The sequence below is a fragment of the Pollachius pollachius genome, assembly GCF_949987615.1.
Source record: "Pollachius pollachius genome assembly, chromosome: 3".
Taxonomy (NCBI): domain Eukaryota; kingdom Metazoa; phylum Chordata; class Actinopteri; order Gadiformes; family Gadidae; genus Pollachius; species Pollachius pollachius.
In genome coordinates, this window is record NC_136936.1 from 36,999,784 (window position 1) to 37,019,350 (window position 19,567).

The 19,567-nt window shown below is 46.4% G+C and overlaps 1 protein-coding gene across 5 annotated transcripts in view; it reads left to right on the plus strand.

Annotated features, from left to right (window-relative positions):
* Positions 1 to 19,567, plus strand: part of hdac4 (histone deacetylase 4) — a 114,004-nt gene that overhangs the window by 33,514 nt on the left and 60,923 nt on the right. For 4 of the 5 annotated variants that reach the window (XM_079731994.1, XM_079731995.1, XM_079731996.1 and 1 more), the window contains exon 3: positions 2,163 to 2,231. In XM_079731994.1, coding sequence (XP_079588120.1) covers positions 2,163 to 2,231 — 69 coding nt within the window. Of the gene's footprint in view, positions 1 to 2,162; positions 2,232 to 12,784; positions 13,026 to 19,567 lie in introns of those variants that run through there. The other variant, XM_079731997.1, reaches the window with a different exon arrangement.

Here is a 19,567-nt window from a genome sequence, read left to right on the forward strand (position 1 = left end):
GACAATGGTCTGAATGGCCTTTATTAGGTGTTTACCTTTTCATTAAGGCACTTAGCAGAAGCTTTTACCCAAAGGCTGCCTGGACAGAGTGCTGCGTAGCCATAGGAATCACAAATGCAAGTTCAGATGTATTCAACAATCCTGTGTTCCTCTATCACAACGTTTCAGAAATCAAGTGAAACTTGTATATGACATATTCAGAACATAATAACCCAATATTTTTTGGGCATATTTAATATATTGGGTCCTTCAATGAGCAATGCTTGACGTAGTATACTGAAGGGTGTAACTGTTAAGCGGTTTGTTGTAATCCCAGCATGGTAACGGAAAACATGCGTGCCAGCCTCGCGACTTGCTGGCTGCTGTTATTTGTTTATGCCGGTTACCATGTAACCAACGTAAACATGGCAGCATCCGTCCCGCTCGTTTCCTCGAAATACGGGAAGACCCGAGAGCCCATGGATGCTTTTTCCTCGGCAGGGGTCAAAGGTCATCTGCCCAGTCCCCTGAAAAATAAAGACAACAACCAAACACCGGCACCAGCTGCTTTTCCATGGCGACCAAATTCTGTAGACACACGTTAGCGCACGCTACCTCCTCAAAGGGCCTTCACAAAAACACATGCCACTGACTGCCTGTCTGTGTCTGTCTGCCTGTCTGCAAGTCGGTCCGTCTGCTGCCATCATAGTGTTGGGGTTAAGTTGTGTGAAAAATGCAAAAGGTCCTGGGTTTGATCCCCGAAGTCTGAGTGTAAGATGCCCCTCAACTGCTGCCTGCACCTCAATTATTCTTAAAGTACTTATGAAAGGTGTGTGCATGTGTGCGTGTGTGCGTGCATGTGTGTGTGTTCACCTATTCCCCAGCCAATCATGATGGATGTTTATCTGCGAGGCTGAGTAGAACATATAGGACTGCAGATTACAGCTAAAAAACTATTTTATTTTCCATTTTGTTTATTAAGTGGTGTGCTCACTGCATTGAGTAAGCCTGTATACTGTGAATGAAACAGAGACAATGGGATTTCTTTGGTGGCTTGTGAATATTTGTAAATATGTTGTTTCTGATGACCGGCTAAGTATCATCAGTATCAGTAGTTTTCATATGTATATATCTGATGCGAGTGTGTGTGTGAGAGAGAGATATATGAATGATTAACTTAGTCCCACCCTGTATCATTTATTAATCATTGAGACAGTATGCTGTGGCTCAAAATAGAAGCAGGCAATCCAGATACACACACACACACACACACACACACACACACACACACACACACACACACACACACTGTAGACGTGATTGTCATGTGCAAGTACTTAACCGAGCACATGGTCTTAAAAAACCTCTCTCTTTCTCATTCACCCCTCTCCTTCCATCTCTGCCTCCCCCCCTAGGCGATGGTCAGATGCTAGTATTGGATGCAATAGATTCTCCAAAGCCTTTATATGTTGGTTTTTGTGTATATTTTGTGGCTTGAAAGCACAAGATGTTTCTGTAGCAGGGGTGGAATGGAACCCAGTCCCCACTGCAAGGCATATAGTCAACATGGTTTGAGCACCAGGGAATACCCAGGAGATATTTATATGCGATGCTGATCCCAGTTGTACCCTCCGTCTAGACGACACGAGTCTGAAGAAAGCAATGCCTCCTTTTTACTGGGGAAACAGTATATCCGTTGAGCTCTGATGTAGACAATGAGATGGGAGGGAAATCAGCTTCTGTGTTTTGCATTTTAGCTGAACATGCATCTTTGAGAGATATTTCTTGGGTTTGTAAAGAGACTGTTGTTTTGTCAAAGGTATTGATTGTTGAAATAATTGTGTGTGTGTGTGTGTGTGTGTGTGTGTCTGTGCGCGTGCGTATTTGAGTCCAGGCTATGTATAGCCTGCTATCGCATGCTTCTTTATTCGGTTACTATATTCCCACTCCCACTCTAATGATCATGTATTACGCATTCACATGCACTCATTGCATCTGTTGAGTTATGGATGGCTCTTCTACCCAGGGAACCAGAGACCTCGTTCCACACCTGGGCTCATTATGAGCTCTATAGTTGCTGGTTGGAAGATGAAGGTTGTTGTGATGGTTGTTTTCATGGTTTGAACTCTGGTTTGATGTCTCACCCATAGTCTCTCTCTCTCTCTCTCTCTTGCTCTCTCCAGGCTGTCTAACCCACACAGAGCAGCCTCTGGAGCTGCTGAAGGCATCCACTATGAACCACTTCCAGACTGGTAGGTTGCGTGTGTGTGTGTGTGTGTGTGTGTGTGTGTTTTTTTTTGTGTGTAGGGTTACAACACGGTGCAGTTTAACCTCAAGTACACTTTGACGTACTGTAGAAACAATCCCTTGTTGACTACTTCCGTAAGTCCTGCAAATATTGCATGTAGAACAACAGGTGTGACGGGTGCATAACTTGCTATCTCGGCGCAGATTTAAAAAAAATCAGAAAGCATTTTTCTTGTTTTTAAAACGAAGCACTTGTAGTGTTCTACTTGTTGGAGTTTTTTTTGCTGTACTCACTTTGTAAGTCTCTTTGGATTAAAGGCTCATCAAAATAGATGTAATGTAAATGTAATGTAATACTGGTTTTCAGCTGTTGTTGATGGTTTGCGGTGTGGCTGCGTAGAAGGGGTGGTGGTGGTGTATTCAAGCAGACATCTGGACTGGGTAACGTCTCTCTGGCTGAACTGGTGCTTACTTGTGTCGCTGGGATTACTGGCCCGGCCTGCTGACTAGCCATTTGGTGCTCTGACCTAGGAATACTGTACACGTGTGTTTATTTGTATGCGTGTGTTTTTGGAGGGGTGTGTTTTCATTTAGCGTTTGTGTGTGCGGGTTTTCGTAGTGTTTGCTCCCATGTGTGTTGCGTATGTTGGCGTGATCTTGTAATGACTCCGTGAGCCCGTAATCACCTCCCCAAAGCTGTAGTGTCACACGCTGGTTTTAGCATTGGCCATAATGCATTCATCTCCGACGCGCTCTGGGTCAGGTTGAAGAGTGTGAGTGTTTGTGCTCGTGAAGACCGAGAGAGAGGGTGAGAGAGGGACAGAGAGAGAGGGATGTGTCAATCGAGCTTCACCCTCTCTCTCTCACCGTAGTTGACAGGAACGTGGGAAGTTCACGCGGTGACTGCGAGCTGTCAGCCCACCTCCAGCATGTCATCCCCATGTGGCGGAGGATAGATGCTGTCGCGGGGTATGACACATGTCGGCTAAGAACCCTGCCGGCGAGGTCTGCCGTGGCTCCGCTGAGGGTTCCATGGCCTTTAAGCCTCGCCAAAAGAGGCGCATGTAAAGACACGCTTATGTGTGCTAACAGGTGCTAATGTCTGTTAATGCATGCAAACAGACACTAACGTTCGCTAATGCATTCTGACACATGCTATCACGGGTTAACGGTATCTTATGCACCCCAAACCACGCTTGTGCATGCTAACAGACGTAAACATTCGCTAACGCATTCCAACACATGCTAACACGGGTTTAGGTTTGGAAATGCACACAAACACATGCTAACACACACACGTTGACATGAGCTCACACAGACTATTGCTAACATGGTGTCACTTACTGAACCATTCAGTAAGTCACCAATCCATACCCCATCAGCAAAGCAAATGGGAAAAAAAAAACATTGCTAACTGCTGTATTTATGTTTATCAAATATTCGGTGCTACCGAAATATTCCAATTATGTTATCTAATATCCAAATACAAAATGTACGGAGGATCATTTAATGATCCCACGTTTGGCCAGGCCATTAAAATGACGGCTACCATAACCTCAACTGCAACTTTGAATTGGAAGGCTAACTGGACTGAGGGAAGATTCTCGCATCCTTACAATTTATTTTCTTGTATTTATCCCTGGGATTTCACCGGGATATTCGGACGAAATGTAACCTAACCTTCTACCTGCATTTTACAAACATGATTGGTACTCATTCTAGATGTATGCTACTCACAAGCAGCTAGGGACAATAAGGTACAAACCAAGTACGGCCGGCTGTGAGCCAAACTATACTATACCCTTCTTTCCCATATATATATATATATATATATATATATATATATATATATATATATATATATATATATATATATATATATATATATATACCTGCAGTAATAAACAGATTTGGACAGTGTGGCATTGCCTCCAGAGCCCACCAATCGCAGTAATAACAGTAATAACTTCTGACAGCAGGCTCCTCGTCCACACCTAATGACGGGGTGTATTGTGCCGCTGTTAAGCTCTGACGTTCCTCTAAAACAAGATCTGGCCCTGGTGTAGACAAATTATAACAAATCATAACACTTCCTCTCAATCAATCCGATCTGTTTTCTTGATGCAGCCCTTTCCCTCCAAAAATAAATGGCGACATTTGTTCCGTGCAGGAAATGCGATGTTCTATTAACACGCTTATCAAACGTGTTAAGTTTGTTCCCATGGCTTGCCAAGACTGTGTGTGTGTGTGTGTGTGTGTGTGTGTGTGTGTGTGTGTGTGTGTGTGTGTGTGCGTGTGTAAGGCACTGTGTGTATGTGGTTGGTTGGTGTAATTTGTAAGTCAACATAGTTTTCTTTTTTTGCCAGTAGCAGTCCATGTTTATGTGTTTTGGTTCCTCCTTAGTGGAACGATGCTACCAGTCAAATGTTTTATTTTATTGTTTGGCTCTTTGCCCTTATTTAAACCTGTTTGCCTGAGGAAGTGGTTTGGAAACTGCTGCTCTCGTGTTGCATATAAATCTTGGCTGCAAATTGTCTGTTTTAAATATTTGTTACTAACCTGTAACCATGGTATTTTATTGGAAAATAATAACACAAGCTACACTCTTAATATACTCCCATGTTTTCCCTTGGAAAAGGTGTGTTTTTATCCCCCTTCTTAGCCCAACTCCTCCCTTCACTTTACTCATCTCCTCTCCTAACCAAGACTCACCTTACCTCAACTCCTCCCTTCACTTCTCTCCTCTCATAAACAAGACTCCTCCTCTCCACGCCTCCCTTCACATCTCTCCTCTCCTAACAAAGAGTCCTCTTCACTTTCTCCTCTCCTCCCCTTCTCACCTCAACTGCTCTGGCCTCTCCCCTTCTCTCCCCTCACCTCCTTGCTCTCCATTCACCTCCTCATCTCATGTAAACCGCCACTCCGTGGCTTCATCAATGCATTTTTACCCACATTAGAAAAGATTGATGGAAATAGCTTTGCTGACAAAGTTGTAACACAGCTTACACCTCCGGTTCATAACCACGTCTTTGAATTTTTATTTCAGCCAAGCGTAAGTTGGCTATACTGCAAATTTCAGACCAAACTATGCTCCATGTTTCCTAGTGTATTTGCTTGAAAATGAGATCGAAAAACAACTACAGAAAGGTGTGTGTGTGTGTGTTGCCCGTGTAGTGCACTGTGAGCTAAACCGAGCTGATTCTCCTCCAGCCAAGCAGATTTCTATTCTTGCTCTGCACAAATTAGCTGCAGCCCACACACACACATGGCTGTCCAACACCAGACGCTGTGTGTGTGTGTGTGTGTGTGTGTGTGAAGGATGGGAGGAAGACAGAAGGAAGAGCTAGATTGGATGATGGATAACAAACGAGGAGTAATGTAACAATTCACTGTGTGTTGTCTGAGAGAGTGAGAGAGAGATCCAGAGGTCATGTTCTCTAGGTATCCTTGACTTTTTACCACTGGATGAGAGCTGGGTGCTCACCAGGTTCCGGCTGTCCGTCCGTCCGTCCGTCCGTCTGTCCGTCTGTCCGTCTGTCTCGTGTGTCTGTCTGTCTGTCTGTCTGTCTCATGTGTGTGTGTGTGTGTGTGTGTGTCTGTCTCGTGTGTGTGTCTGTCTGTCTGTCTGTCTGTCTGTCTGTCTGTCTGTCTGTCTGTCTGTCTCTCTGTCTGTCTGTCTGTCTGTCTCGTGTGTGTGTGTGTGTGTGTGTGTGTGTCTGTCTGTCTGTCTGTCTGTCTGTCTGTCTGTCTGTCTGTCTGTCTGTCTGTCTTGTGTGTGTGTGTGTGTGTGTGTGTGTGTGTGTGTGTGTGTGTGTGTGTGTGTGTGTGTGTGTGTTGGCGCTGGTTCTGTGTCACCCCCGGACACTAGTGCCAGTCTCCCAGATGGCCTGCGTGGATCCTGGCTCCCCCTCCTCTCCACCTCCTACCCCTCCTCTCCACTCCACCTCCTCCCACTCCTCCTCCTCCTCCCCCTGGCCCTGGCATGGACAGTGGTTCTGGGTGCCAGGTGCCAGTCAAGGGGGAGAGAGGAGCAGGGAGAAGAGGAGCTGTTAAGGAGAGAGGAGCAGGGAGGATGAGAGAGGAGCAGAGAGGAAGAGAGAGGAGCAGGGAGCTTAGGAGAGATGATGGTGAGGAGGAAGAGTGGTAGAGGTAGGAGGAGCAGTGGATTCAAGGCTACAACATATTCAAGGCAACAACAAAAAGGGTTTGTTGTTAACCCATTTTTAATGGGCACACGCGCATCATACAAACCATGAACTCTGGGTGAACTTCCTTCTCCGTCGAGTGTGTTTCTCCACTCCAAAGCAGAATATTATCAGTGTCATTTCTGAATGAAAACCGTGGAAGCAATCAATCGCCTGCAGCCATTGCCTTCATCCGCATTTCTACACTTACATTATGTATCAATACATGTGACCTATATTTCTCACTACTCTACCTAGTATCCAAACCTAAAGTCGGGCCACATTGTTCTCAGTTTAGTGTGGGGGGCAGGGTCGTCTGGGTCCACTCTACCCCCCATGCCAGGGTCTCCAACATGGGCTAGACATGCACCGAACCCCCCTGGCGCTCCCCCTGGCCTAGAACCACGGCCTGCAGGAGCTGTTGTCTGTTCTGTGAGGAGAGAGGAGAGAGGAGTGGAGACCAGAGGAAGGAATGGAGGAGAGGGGGGAGAGGAGGAGAGAAGAGAAGAGGGGGAGAGAACAGAGGAAGGAATGGAGGAGAGAAGAGAAGAGGGGGAGAGACCAGAGGAAGGGATGGAGGAGAGCGGGGAGCAGCAGAGGAGATTTTCAGAGAGAGGAGAAATTAGGAAGGGATGGAGGAGAGGAGAGAGAGGAGGAGAGACGGAAAGAGGGAGAGAAGTGTTGGAGAGAGGAAAGGAGACCAGAGGAAGGGATGGAGGAGAGGAGAGAGGGGAGAGAGTGAGGGAGGGGTAGAGGATGGGCAATGAGGAGATGAAGAGGAAAGGGGGAAAAGGAGAGGAGATAAGAGGAGTGTAATGATGCAAGGTTGCCGGTCTGTGGGATGTGATAAAGCAGACAGAAGTATAACCAGAAAAGTCTGATTTAAGAGAAGGGAGGGAATAGAGGAGTAAAATGGAGTGCCCCGCTTACTAATTATATCAGTCCAGACATAGCCTCGGGTGAGCGCGCGCACACACACACACACACACACACACAAACTGCACACTACATACTACTCACACTACACACACATAAAAATAGAAAGAAAGGCTCACATATAGAAAGCCACATTTAGAAAGTGAGTAACACACTTAAAGAGCCTGGATTGAGTTAAACTAGCTAGAAATGGGAGTTCAAGAAGAACGAGACTGACAGACAGACGGATCTGGTCTGCCTTTTTGCAGGTTGTTTGGTCTTAATGCCTGAATAAAATAGAAAGCCTTTATTTTCATTGTATAACTCTTCATACAACATGATTAGGAGTGCTTCACTCACAGGTGCATTTGGGACTGCTAAAACCACTAAACAGGTCCTGTAAAGTTATAATTAATGTTGAAAATATATGTATATATTTATAGCACTAAAATATATGCCAGAGTGCAGTCTGGTTCCTCCGTCTGAGTCTGAAGGGGTTGGGCATCCTTTTTTCATGCTTCCCAGTTATGAATTTTGTATAAGGACCAGTCTGTATTTTTGATTTGCTTGAAATGTCTGGTCTGGGCTGGATGTGTGTAGGAGTGGGAGAGAGATAGGAGGGGGAGAGAGGTGAGAGTGAGAGGGGGAGAGCGGGGTAGACGGAGAGAAGAAGAGACTCACACAAACCCCTGCTAGAATCGAGTCCCTCAGCCACAGGTTCAGCCTCATTAAGTAGAGTTGAGTTGGTATACGTTACCATCGTGGCTGTGATGAGCTCTGTAAGTACTACAAGAGTAAGGTAGCCATCACTATCCTCAGCACACACCTAATGGAGGAAAGTGTGTGTGTGTAGGAATTCTTTTTTTCATTTTTCCAAGTTATTAATTTTGCATGGAGGCATGTGTGTGTGTGGTAGATGCTTTTGTGTGTGTAAGTGCATATGAGTGTGTGCAAGGGCACGGTGCATGTGTGCACAGATGTATGGTCCTTGAAATCAAAGTGATGGGGTGTTTTCAAGTTTGTTTTTCCGCTTCGCTACCTCCAATGTTTATTCTGGAGTGAACAGCTTGGGTCGTTTTGATTTTTGGCTTCTTTCTTGATTTGTCTGTCTGTCTGTCTGACTTTTTATCTTTCTGTCTGTCTGTCTGCATCATATTCAGTATACTGACAGGTCTGTAGGCCTATTTCTCCATGCGCACACACACGTATGAACACACACACATAATTGCGCGTTGTTGTGAAGGCTCTTAAAAGCCGCATCTTTGCTCCATGGGTGGGGGGGGGGGGGGGCTTTTGGAACCATATATAATAGATGAACACTCCATGGTCCGGGCGTGGCCCCCTCCTGTCAGGCAACACCAACTCCTCCAGCACCACTACCTCCACCTCGTCTGCCCCCACCTCCATCCACCTCGACCACCTACACCTTCACCACCACCAGCTCTTCCACCTCCAACCCCGACGCAACCATCACCACCACAACCATAACTAGCTGCACCTTCACCACCACCTCGAACAAGATGGTCCTAACCCCTACCTCCTTTGTGACCTGCGTCTTGAGCCAATGTCACCCTCGGTACTCAGGATAGAAGTAGTAAAAGCGGCGAATGATGAATGACGAAAGTGTCTTTATTATCGACCGACAGCCTGCAACGATACATATGATTAACTATCCTGAAGTGTGTGTGTGTGTGTGTGTGTGTATCCTGCAGGGTCACCAGTCCGACCTGGGGATTCTGAGTGCACAGGGGGGTGCTAGTTGGAGCTCTGTGTAGCGTAGCCACGTTAGCTAATGGTTCCCTGTCTGCCGTAGGAGTGGCTGTGCAGGGAAACATTAGCATCCAGACAGGGAGTAAAAAATACATGACCGCAGCTCCCCCAGGGCTCTGGACAGATAGAGAGAGAGAGAGATGTGGTCTCCTTTGTTGTCCTGTATTCAGAGATTTTTTATTTCTTTCGAGTTTTTATCATGTGATAAAACTATCGGTATGGTTTTTTCTACTTTTTGTTTTGGCTTATTGGCACTTGATAGCAATAACATCAAATATGTCGCACACATGCATTCAGGCAGTACAGCTTCTAGCGTGATTTTAGGTTTGTGCATATATTTTTTGTATCTATCAATGTACAAAACTGTGTGTATGTGCATGTGTGTGTGTGTGTTCGCTGATGCATAGGGCCGGAAGTAGACGCACTAACAGACAGAATATTCCAATGTCGAGTTCCTAGGTGTTTTTGTTTTGTTTTCTTTGTGTTGATTGTATAGTGTGTACAGTATATGTTGGTGCAACATGGGTTAAATTTCCCGGAAAGGCAACAGGGTTGGTTAACATTTATAAGACTGCGCCTTTGTTTGGCTTCCATGTTGATCTGGGCTGAGCCAGCAGTTGTAGGTGATAAGCTCTTCTGTGGGGGGGGGGGAAGAGTCTAAAAGAGGAAAGGAGGTCATCAAACAAAAATAAACTATGTGTTTCAGAGTCTGAAACACACACATATGTACAGTTAATGCATGTAGGCACACACACACACACACACACGCACCATAGGGAGGTTGAAAGGGAAAACCGAAAGCGGAGTGGAGAGAGTGTGTGTGTGTGTGTGTGTATTATAAATAACCCTAATCAATAATAAATGACATCGCATCTCATATATTTGGAGTCGGCCTGAAATCCTCAAGAGGGATGGATAAAAGGCAGCCCCTCCCCCCTACACACACACACGCACACACACACACCAGCTGCGGAGCGCAGAAGAGGGGCGGAGGATGTTTCTGGAGGCTCTTTCCGTGTGTGCGTGGGTGCACATGTGTGTGCGTGATTTTCCGTGTGGCGGACGATGGTCATTATTTATTCATCTCTCCGTCTGCCTGGCTGCCAGGGACTGTACTCCTGCACGCTCACAATCATTACGCCACATGTAATATTTAACACACACACACACACCGTATCAATTATATATACACAGATTTATAGATAGATATAAATATATATATACATATATATATACATACGCGCATGTACACACACATCCGAATTGTATAAAAACATACGCACAGGTCCTCATGTATTAAACACAGACACACAGACTATTTGATACACACACTATGCGCACAAGTCGCTCTTTTTTTTTATTGGTTTCTTTGTATTTAACACACACACATACACACACATAGAGGCCCTCTTCAACACATTATTTGTCTCTTTACGCTATACAGCGCCATAAAACCGTGGAAGGGGATAAAGATGTATCCCCTTAATAGTCATAGCCAAGGATCTGCAGGCTGTGAGAGGGGGAGAGGGGGGAATCATTTTCTATTATCAACTATTATGATCTGTCTGTCACTTTCCCCAGTCACATTTTATCATCGCTCCTAACACATTGCACAAAAAAGGCTTTCCTAGAGGGGTTTGGGGGGGGGGGGGATAGTTGTTGTCACTCTCTGCAGTTTGCCTAAAGAAACACAGTATCTTCTGGCTACCGTAAACTGCTCGCACACTCACTCTCTCAACACCACATCACTCACTCCCTGAACATTCCATCACTCGCTAGCAAAAAATAACATTTTGACAAGAGCAACACAGCCTCTGGATCTCCACAGTCGTGCTGCTGGTTCATGGCTGTAAAATGGTCACTCCTCACAAATAAATGTTGTCATGGATCAGTGGTGCATTCAGTGAATCCATTCACAAATGGCCCCAGTGTATTGATGAACAGCACTACCACCAAGTGCTGTACCTCACGTAGAGTTAGGATCACTCTGCGTCTTCGTTCACTGGCCTCGCTCACGACAGAGCTTGCTGTCGCTCGCTCGCCCAAAACCAGGCTCGTCGGCCGGGCTTTGTTTACCCCTGAAAACTCAACTCTGACGTCAACACACTGATGACAAACACCTTATCTCTGGTGTGTGTGTGTGGTCTGAGCAAACAATGCTGCTTGCTGAATTCTTCAAAAATAGCCACTGTTGACACACACACACACGCACGCACGCACGCACGCACGCACGCACGCACGCACGCACGCACGCACGCAATAGTGATAAACAGCAGAGATCAAACAGGGCAGCCAGTTCTCCCTGTCTTTTCCGGTGTTCCCGTCTATGGTCTACATCAACAACTTGGAAGTTCAAGCATGCCTTTTTTTTTTAATAGCATATATTATCAGTAGCAAAGGTCCTCTGTAGCGGTGGGAGAAGAGATAACTGCTTTGAGGCGGTTAGCTCTAATCCTCTGCTTAATAGATAGCTGTGGCTCTGCGGAGTCTAAAAAGAATGGCTTTCTTTAACACATGGACCATGCGAGATTCAGAAGACCTCTTTTCTGTCCTTCCAATTCCAGTGGAGCCAAACCTTTATTAAACTTTCTATTATTTATACAAATATATATATATAATATTTATGACATAAAAAAACAAAAGAAATCCAGGAAGTGAGAAAGTGTGGAGTTGTTAGCCTAGATATAATGATTTGCTCGTGATTTGACAAAATATAACCTCAAATTAATTTATTTGATTTGATGAATTTCTCAAGCTAAAAATAGACGGAGCGAAAGAAGATGAATAGTTCTCAAACATTACCCAGTGATCTATTATTTATTAATTGATTGAGTTGCACCATTGATCTATATGGAGAATCCTTTGTCATGTAAACACAACACTTTTTAGGTCCGCCCACGCCCAATAAGAATTCCCTTTACCTGAGGTTGGCCTTTATGTTGGGCTGACAAAGGAATGTCCTCGCAAGTACTTAAAAACACACACACAGACACAAACACAGGCCCGCCCCCTACTTGTTGACTTTAGTTCATGTTAGTCAGATCGGTCTGTGTGTTTGTGTGTGTGTGTGTGTGTGTGTGTGTGTGTGTGTGTGTGTGTGTGTGTGTGTGTGTGTGTGTGTGTGTGTGTGTGTGTGTGTGTGTGTGTGTGTGTGTGTGTGTGCGTGCAATATGACCGTAAGATATAAAATGGCAGTCATTGGTTGGCTTCGTTGTCACTCCATCGGCTCATCTATCTGCATGGCTAATCACCCCAGCTGACCATTCAATAAAGCCCCTCCCCTAGAACATCTCACCCCTGGGAAGGGAGGGAGCGAGGGATGCAGCCTTAACTGAAATGTTTACACTTTCTGGTCAATTCCAATTCAAGTTTTGGTTACATACTTTTTACTGCTTTGGAAATACGCATGTACGAGTCCCGTATCAACAAAGAGGTAGATTACATGATGTTGTACTTAAGCCTGCAGAGAGACCCATAAACATAGACAGCTAAAAATGTACAAAGCGCCGAGGTCTGTGATGTCACCATCAGGAGGGCGGGAGGGAGGGAGGGAGGAGGACTGAGAGAGAGGCAGAGAGCGAGGGAGCGGGAGTGGGAGGGGACAGTAGGCGCAGAGGGAGAGAGGGAGAGCAGAGTTTGCTCGGGCAGAGCAGAGTGCTGCTGTCAGTGGCGGAGTGAGCAACGCAGAGAGAGCAGCGATAGAGCGAGACCGACCAAGAGAAGGAGAGAGAGAGAGAGAGAGAGGGAGAGAGGGAGAGAGGGAGAGAGGGGCAGAGGGAGCGGTTCCCTAGGCGATAGACACAGGCAGTTTTTTTGGCTGAGTTCTGCCCTGCAGTGGACTTTACATCTCTAGTTCTTTCCCGCGGAGCTCTCCTACGCACAAACACACACACACGTAAACAAAACCTCTACGGACCACACCACCAATGGGTAAGAGCCGAATTGTGTCTGTGTGCGTGTGATTGTGTGTGTATATGTGTGTGTACGCGCGTGCTATGACATGTTACGGTTTTGTTGAAGAGCTATATTTACATGGTGTGGGTGTGTGTGTGTGCCTGCGTTTGTTTGGGTGTGGGTGTATGCAAGTCTGTGTGCGTGGGTGTGTGTGAGAGTAGTAACAGTGTTAACTGAATGTTTGTGTGATGTTCAGAGTTTAAGCCAAAGCAACACTTGCTGTAGTTTGATGAAACAGATGGCACTGGCTGCTCCTGACCTGACCTTGTGTGTGTGTGTGTGTGTGTGTGTGTGTGTGTGTGTGTGTGTGTGTGTGTGTGTGTGTGTTTCAACTAAATGAAAGCCGTTTCACTAAAACAGCTTATGTTTTTAAAAAATAAAATGTATGCCTCTTTGAAAAGATTTTACACTAGACAGTTTTTATACGCTCTACTTTGGAGGATCTATTCACTGTGTTTTCTCTCAACTCAACAAACTGACAAAATTGTATTCAATGCTGGGGCATGTGATGATGCTGGGTTGTTTTCTTCTTTACACCACATTTTAATAGGTTCACTTACACTTTGTGTGTGTGTGTGTGTGTATGTGTGTGTGTGTGTGTGTGTGTGTGTGTACGTGCCTGTGTGTGTACGTGTGTGTGAACCTATGTGGGAGGCTGTATTGCACGGTACGGCATGCAGGTGTAGCTTTTCTGTTGACGAGCTGAAGAATCGCTTGGTATGTCCTCAAAGTGAGGACCGACATGCTCTGATCACTCAAGGACAGGGATGCGGTCCCCATGACGACGGGCCGGATGTGCGACCGTTCAAACCCTCGTCGGCTGCCGACTGTATCGTTGTGTCGGGTCTGACTCATCCTGCGCTCGCTCCCACCACACCGTGGTGCCTCCTGACGTCACGCGCTGCTGTGTTCCAGCGTGGTTCTGTGTCCGGCCCGATGCCCTGCCAGCCTATTGGCACCCTGTTTCCCCAAGGCTCACTGTAGTGGTTGTTTACGGGAAACGGGTTCCCTTTTAGTGCACACAAGTGGTGACGGCCCGCATGCACGCACGTGTGTGCAGCCATGACTACAGGGCTAGTGTAGGGGGATGGGTTTGGGTGGAGGGTGGGGGAAACAATGATGTAAGGGACCAAAGACTCCAGGAGTCAAGTGAAAAGAGGAGGAAGGAGAGTTGAGTTTGGGGGCGGGTAGACAAAAGAGGAGTAGGAGGGAGGGAGGGAGGCACACACACACACACACACACACACACACACACACACACACACACACACACACACACACACACACACACACACACACACACACACACACACACACACACACACACACACACACACACACACACTGCAGTTCAGTCACCGTCTTCCACCTGCACCACACACAGCCAGATAGTGCTGAGGTGCTCACAGTCCAGCCATGTGCTGGTCTCGCAGTTTTTTTTGCTGTTTGGTGCTCATTGGTCCGTGCTCAGCCCGAGGCCACACCCCTCTCCATCAGCCCGGCCAACCGGTGCTACTAATCCCACCGGTCACCATGGCACCCCGTGCTGTCCCCTGGGACCACCGCCATGCTAACCAAACTATGACACTCAACACTGCAATGTCAGGAAGCACATTTACTGTGTGTGTGTGTGTGTGTGCGTGTGCGTGTGCGTGTGTGTGTGCACGCACTTGTCTGGTGGGACTGGGTCTTTCCCAGAGGGAAATCCTGTTCTATAAATAGCCGTTTGATCCATGACGCTAGCCTGGGGCGGGCGAGGTACAGAGAGATGGAGAGAGAGTTAGAGGGGAGGGGCCGGGGGGAGGGGGGTTATGAGAGATTAAAAGGGGGGAAACGACGGTGTGACAGAGCGATTAAACACTTTAATTAAAGCCATGTTGACGGATTGTGGATCCTTGCTCCTTCCATTGATTATTGAACCGCTTGGATCGGTCGTGGAATAGAAACGGTTTGATTGAACGCTAGCTAGGGTCCTCTGAATGTACACATCTCAGTCTCGGATCCACACGGAACAACTAGACGAGGTCTGTTGAAAGGAGAGCTATACCTATATATATATATATATATATGTATTCATGCTGTTCTTTGTTCAACATAAAAGCCTACACATTCGCCGTTTTAAATTATTTAAATACTTTTTTTAAGTATTGTGTTTTAAATTCAGTTTTAAGGAAATAATTGACTATTGCTACTTTCTATCTTCCTTATGTCAAAGGTTGAAGTTGCCGTCCTCTTTGGCCCTCAGACTTTTCTGTTCTGCAGTAGTTCCTTTATGAAAGAATGCAGCGTGTGCTGCATGAGTCATCATCGACAATGCTTTCCCAAGCAATAAACACCACAAATGTTTGCAATGAAACTGAGAAATCGGGGGGGAAAGATAAAAAAAAAAAAAGCAGCCGAGCCAGACTGTACCCCTCCCCTTCAAACCGTATCCAGCCCCCTGGATGACTTTAATATTCAATTATTCTGATCCATGCCCTTAATGAGCGGGGGGCGGGGATGGAGGGCCTCTTGCTGTCGGATGCCTACAGAGACGCTTCGGCTATTGGAGTTCAAACCAAGAACCTTTTTCGTCTGAGAATCAAGCACCTTAACCGCTGGAATATTCCGTAACCTGGAACTGGACGTCCCCCCTAGAACTGAAGATGTGATTGGTGTGTTGACTTCTAAATGGAGGCATCATGTTGCCCTCTGCTGATTAACATACAGTCCGTAGCGTCCGGATGTGAGAGGGTTTACCAAGAGACTGGTGGACCCCAGCACTATGGATGAGGGAGTGGGTGGGTGGGTGTTGGCTGCGTTGGTTCTCTGGTCAGGGTCCTCCCTCTAGTTCCTCTATTTCACTATCTCTCTCGCTCTCGCTCTCTCGCCCCTGCTTTTCTTTTTCTACTCCATTTTCTCTCTCAATTGAATCTTTCATTCTCTCTATTTCGGTTGCCCTTTCGGATCGTGCCTTTCTCCGATAATCTCTCTCCCTCCCACTCATCTCTTTCTCTGTCTCGGTCTGTGTCTGCAGAAGGCTGTGTGTGGTCATGTTCTCCGGCTCGCCTCAGCGTCCTCTCCTGTCACTGATCAGTGAGCTGTTCCTTTTGTTAGTGGAGCATCAATATGATGCACGCTAACCAGCGTAAACAATTTGTATTCAGGGTTTGCACCAAGAGTATGTCCTCATGCCACAATCACATGTGGAATAGTGTTCACAGTGACGACAGTGATCTGCATTGGATCTTGTGTAATTAAAGTGGTGTCCTTTTTAAGTTTCGTATGAATGCATTGTTCATGGAGATGAATTGCTGTATTGTATTCATATTTAGGATATGTAGATGATATAGATACAGCATTACGCAAGAATGTTTCTGTGATTGCAAAACATGTCCCTGTGACAAATCCATGGTGTTTTACAGTCTATAAATAGCCGGTGTGAGTGAGCAGGTTTGTCGTGATGAGATTTCCCCTGAAGTAAGGGATTTTTTGGATCGTTTCCTTGTCTAATAGATCATGTCTGGGGTAAGGGCTTTGGACTTCCAGTCAAGCTGACCAGTGTCTGAATCCACTGTAAGGCACTAGGAAGTGGTTATATTGCGGGCCAGGGGGGCAGTCCCTGTGGGCAGGGCAGAGGGCTATGGTCACAGCCAGCCTGGCAGTATCTCCCCTCCGTACCCGCTGGGGCTTCAGTTAGACAGCCTGTGCGACAGCTAGCTGTGTGTGTGTGATACATTTGTGTGTGCGCGTGATACATTTGTTTGTGGGCATGCAATGCTTTTGCGCGTTTGTCTGTGCGTCGTGGTCTATGTGTGCTGTGTGTGTGTGTGTGTGTGTGGACTTTGCATGCATTCATGCGTGTGGTGTGTGTGTATCAGGATCAATGCAAGTTGGTGCCTTTGTGTGTGTGTGTGTGTGTGTGTGTGTGTGTGTGTGTGTCGGGGTGCGTGCGTGCATACTGGGCATCAGAGGGCCGGGGGGGGCCCCGTGCTATTCCCAGCAGCCTATGGGAAAGTGGTGAGCGGGGGGGACGCTAATTGAGTCCAAGTTCATGCGTGTCTGGGCGAGGCTAGAGAGGAGCTGAAAGAGGCCAATGTGTTGAGTGCCACCCTACGCTGACCTCTGGCCCTGACAAAACCATGCATTTGGTTCACCCTCTCATACTGCCGTCCTGTTGTTGTTGTGTGGATGTGTTGTCTGTTTGGAAACATCCGATTACTTCTGGGTGGGTGGGTGGGAGGTCTTTGTTTTTGTTTGTGTGTGTGTTTTTTTTTTTTGTGTCTTTTTTTGTGTTTCTAGAAACTGTTGACAGCCAGCCATGTGTGTTACTGACTATGCGTATTTGTGTACTGTGTGTGCACCTATACCGTTTTCATTGACAGGTGTGTGTGTGTGTGTGTGTGTGTGTGTGTGTGTGTGTGTGTCAAACCAAATTGCTTTCAGACAGTTTAAAATATATCTAATATTATAGAAAGAAATATCCTGTCTACTTGTGTAATAATTGAACATTGGAAAATAACATTTAGGAAATTGTAAAAATGAAGCGTTCTTGTTTTTAATGCAACATATTCTGTGAATCATCGTATTGGTCGGAGAGACGATTTCATGGTCACCGATTGCCTCTTCCCGGAACCACAGTCTATTACTCACTTAAGGAACTGAATCGACACTTTATGTAATCCAATCAAACACTCTCATATCATAACCAATGGTTGAGTCTCCGGCCCCGCCCCTCATCCCCCCCTTCTCCTCCTCTTCCTCAAACCCGGCCGGCACCGTAGCTCAAGTCACAGACCCAGTCCCTACTCTGGGGGTGCCGCGGTCCCCTTAGTGACAGAGGCGATCACATCCATCGTATGAAGCTCAGAAACGACGGAGAGATAAGCGAGATGCTTACGTTTGGGACGAGCCACAGTCTGCCATGCTGCTGATTAGCAGTCAGACATCAGCCCTTACACAATGAGTGGGCATTGTCTTGCACAATCAAGCAGTAATAACTGCCTTTTAAAACTACTTGACCGAGACCATCAACATGTCCAATCTATGTCCGTAGCATCAGATTAAAGACAGGGCTCTAGTTTGGAAGTGTGTGCCTGAAACAGCTCATTATATATGCACACAAAAGCTGCTGCTGACAAATCGAGGCCGGTACTAAATATTTCATATCAATTGGTAATACAATATGTATGCCATATATATCGGTAATGTAATAATGGCAATTTAGCAGTATCACTAATGTATTGCAAACCTTGAGGTTGTCAAGCCTTCAGGATAAAGATAGGAGATGGTCATTTTAAAAGCACACACACACACACACACACACACACACACACACACACACACACACACACACACACACACACACACACACACACACACTCTCTGCAGCTCCAGTCTGTCTGGTCGGACCACACCCTTCATCCCCCAGAGGAGGGTGTTGGGTTTCCTCCTGCCCTGTACCAGACCTCCCATTGGCTGTGCCAGACAGTTACTACCACTTCACCACCTTCCCATTGGATGGCGGCGGGACCAACGCCGTCTGTGATTGGTCGGACATGGACTCCTCCGGTTTCACGGGTATCAATAATGGTATTGGAGCATGCATGGGCACGATGCCATCCTGCTTGGCCCCGCGTGCGGTGCTCTAGTAGAAGTGAGATCATATTTATTCTGAGCCAGGAATCACAATCAGAAACAGTTGGATTGCCAAGAAAAGCGTTCGCATGCACAGGAAGTTTTAATATTATTTTCAACATTGGATATTATGACATTATGCATTGAAGCGTTTTCCAGCCCTAACACGCTGTGCCCGTTCATTATGTGCGTCATAAATTGAACGATTTTGGTTCCGCCCAGTAAATCACTAAAACTGCTGCGTCTACTGCACAGCTGCTGCCTGATTTGAAAAGTATTGCAGAGCCCAAGAAAGGCTGTGAGGCGATTCAATATCGTAATGCCTTGGCCAATGCTGCCTTTTTGTCTCGTCCTTGGTTCGGTACGCAATAAACCGCCGGGGCAGATTCGGAAGAATGCCTCGCCGATGGTTTTGTCGGCCAAGCATCTGTTTGTGTTGCGTAGATGAAAAACCCCTCAGGGCTTTTTAATAACAGCAGTATTGGACTGTAGATATTTCACCCCTGGGGTGGGGTGGGAATGGGGGGGTGGGGGGTGTAGTAGTAGACTGAGCCGGTATTTGGTGTCATCTGCTGTAGGATTACTCCGGTGTTTGTGTACCACAAGATGTACTTTATGGGCCGTTTTTACGCAATCCTAATCTCTGAGTCCACTAATGCTTTGGGTTTGGTTTTGTTTCGTTGTTCCAACCCACCCCCTCCCCAGTAGAGATGATGTCGACAGATGATTGTTGTTGTCATGCTTGTGTGTTTGGTCTGTGTGCGTAAAGCACAAAGTAGTGATATACAAGGATGGAGTAGAGGGCTATCACTTGCTCATGATATGCGGGAGGTATTGCAGATTGAATAGTGGAGGTGGTTTGTGATGACGCGGGCCGGTAAATCCCTGCCGTAGCAAAGGGA